The sequence below is a fragment of the Buceros rhinoceros genome, unplaced genomic scaffold (assembly GCF_000710305.1).
Source record: "Buceros rhinoceros silvestris isolate BGI_N320 unplaced genomic scaffold, ASM71030v1 scaffold3212, whole genome shotgun sequence".
NCBI lineage: Eukaryota > Metazoa > Chordata > Aves > Bucerotiformes > Bucerotidae > Buceros > Buceros rhinoceros.
This window is the reverse complement of record NW_010398138.1, coordinates 106,105-108,617: the sequence shown is the minus strand read 5'-3', so window position 1 is coordinate 108,617 and position 2,513 is coordinate 106,105. Positions and strand designations below refer to the sequence as shown.

At 41.7% G+C, this 2,513-nt stretch overlaps 1 protein-coding gene across 1 annotated transcript in view; it reads left to right on the top strand.

The window, feature by feature from the left end:
• Positions 1-811: 811 nt before the first annotated feature.
• LOC104488868 (MICOS complex subunit Mic19-like) overlaps positions 812-2,513 on the top strand; it is a gene marked incomplete at its 5' end in the record, with an annotated part of 30,216 nt that continues 28,514 nt past the window's right edge. Inside the window, one exon of the mRNA XM_010130962.1 lies at positions 812-882. Within this exon, the coding sequence (XP_010129264.1) occupies positions 812-882 (71 nt within the window). The remainder of the gene's footprint in view (positions 883-2,513) is intronic.

The following is a 2,513-nucleotide window of genomic DNA, read 5'->3' as shown; positions in this document are numbered from 1 at the left end:
TACCAGGTATATATTACCTAGACACAAAGCATCACAACATTGTAGTGATTTGTCTTGGAATATCCTACATCCCACTGAGAAACTCCACCGGTTTTAAGTGTGGAGAAGTTCTATTGCTTGATGATTCGATCTTGTCTTACCTGCAGTTTGGAAATCAGTGATTTGGTGGAACCGGGGGCCAGGCGTTCCTGGCTTAGGGGAGATGAAAACATGTTCTGAAGCTGCCTGATTTTAAAAAATAAAATAAGCAACTGATTGAAGCGGCTTGGAATATTAAAATAACTCACTACAAGGAGCATTATCAAGGCAAAGGGCAAAAGAGACATTCAAGTTATGGTTAATTTATTGTGCAACTTAATTAACTATAGTTAATTCATTGTGCACCTTTGAAGTTTGACTTGTCTATCACCTGCAAGCGAGGTGGGGATACGTGTAAGTAACAAAGAGGGACGTGCTAAGAAGTAAAGATTTGATATTTTGGGATTTGTTTTGTTTTGTTTCTCCAAATGAAGAAGCTTAAACGGCTCCAGCAGCAGCTAGTGCTAAATGTGATTTTTACCCCGTCTCTCTCTGTTTCCTCCCTGAGAGCCCCCTCCTTTCCATGATCTTCCGCAAGCAAAGGGACAAACTTACCTAAAAAACACCAGTGAGAAACTCATTCTGAAACCTTGCGGAACACTTGACTGGAGGGTTAGGTTTGGGGGATTTGGAGCAATTTAAATGGATAAAATACCTAACTGAGTGTTATTTACTAGCTATTACCATGCATATAAACAATATTATATGAATGTTTAATACTTTTTTTTCCCAGAGTGCCCAGTTCTACAAAGTTACCACGGAGCAATACCAAAAAGCTGCTGATGAAGTGTCGTCTCGGTTCAAGTAAGTCTTTTCTACTGCTGTTGTTGAGCCTGGCAGCTGGGTGTGTGCTTATCCACGTTAAACCGCCCAATAGTTCCCCTTCCCCCTATCGCAGACCCTCCCAGTCTGTGCCGGTTATTGAAATGACAGAACTGGGAAGAATTTGGAAGCCAGTGCAGAGCACCCATAAGCTGCAGAGAAATTGGATGCGCAATTATTAACGTACCCGTTAATTTATAGTCGATAAGATACTTGAAATATTCTAAAAATATATTGCTGAACGTTTTTTCTCTAACAGAGCACCAAACCCTGTAGTTCCAGCTTTGCATTACGATCGAGTTCATCCTGCGCTGGCGGGATGTGAAAGGATTTAAATGAGCAACTTCACTTTGCCCTGAACACTGAAGGTCAAATCAAATAATTTTTATTAGTCCTGAGGATGGTTAAATGAAGATACGGTAATTGACGGATCAAAGTGACTCTGACCCTTAGCCTCAGACTCTTCCCCTTCTGCTGGTTCATCCATTAGGCAGAAGGTTCCATTTATCATTTTAGTGAGGATACAGAGAGAACTTTTTACCACCTTTTAGTCTCGGCAGTAACCAAGAAACGTTGTGTAAAATGAATTTTTCTGGGACGATTTCTAGATTCGTGGAGGGATTTTCTTTTCTTCTGGGCTTTGTTTTGTTGCTTGATAAGCAGGAAGAGAAAAGACCTTTTTGAGCTGCTGAGAATGATAAAACTATGGTTCGTAACTGTAAGATAAAAATAACTTTATCTCTTAATACGATGAACAGTTAAATATTCTCCGGTGTATATATGAAATCTTCGGACAGGTCAATGGTGCAGAGTATATTGAGGCCTGAATTATCTGTCCTCAAACAAGAGGGACAAAGCGACCGTTGACTCCAGGTCTGGTGTGGAGTAATTTGACGGGTTTCCCTTGACGTGTGGGAACCCGCTCTGTCGTTATTCATTGTCCTTTTTTCCATCCGTGATATGATTCCCACCAAGGGGGATCTCTCTTTCCTCTGGTATAGGGCGGTATTTGCAGGTTTTGAAGTCCAGGTATTGCCTGATCTCACTTTCATTGTTCCAAAACAGGCTTGTGTTGTGATTTGAAGTACGAGTTGGTGGCTCCTCTGGCCAGAGGTGGGAAATGTCTGTGGGTTTGGGTTGTTTCACCTTAAAATGTAAATGATTTCCTAAGTAAATCAAATGCTTTGGGGTTTATTTTTGCACAAGTTTGCACCTATTTGACTTTCTTCCCCGAAGACTGAAATTCACTTCTGTCAGGAATTTCACCATGACTGCGCTGCTTTTGCACCTAAAGCTAAATTTCCTGAAAAACTAGTTGGAGGTTTTTATTAGGGGATCCAGTTTTGGTCTAACGCCTTAAAAAAACAGAAGGAAAACATTAGGAAAAGAAAAACTGCATGAAGTGGTGTAGATTTGATAAAGTGTACGAAGTATCAATATTACTTTATCATTTCTCAGAATTACAGAAGTCTTTTGGTTGGAAGAGACCATTAAGAACCTTTAGTCCCCCCTGTTCCCCAGCACTGCCAGGTGCCTCCTGCCCCCTGTCCCTCAGCAGCACCTCCACGCGGCTGGGAAACCCCTCCAGGGATGGGGGCTCCACCACTGCCCTG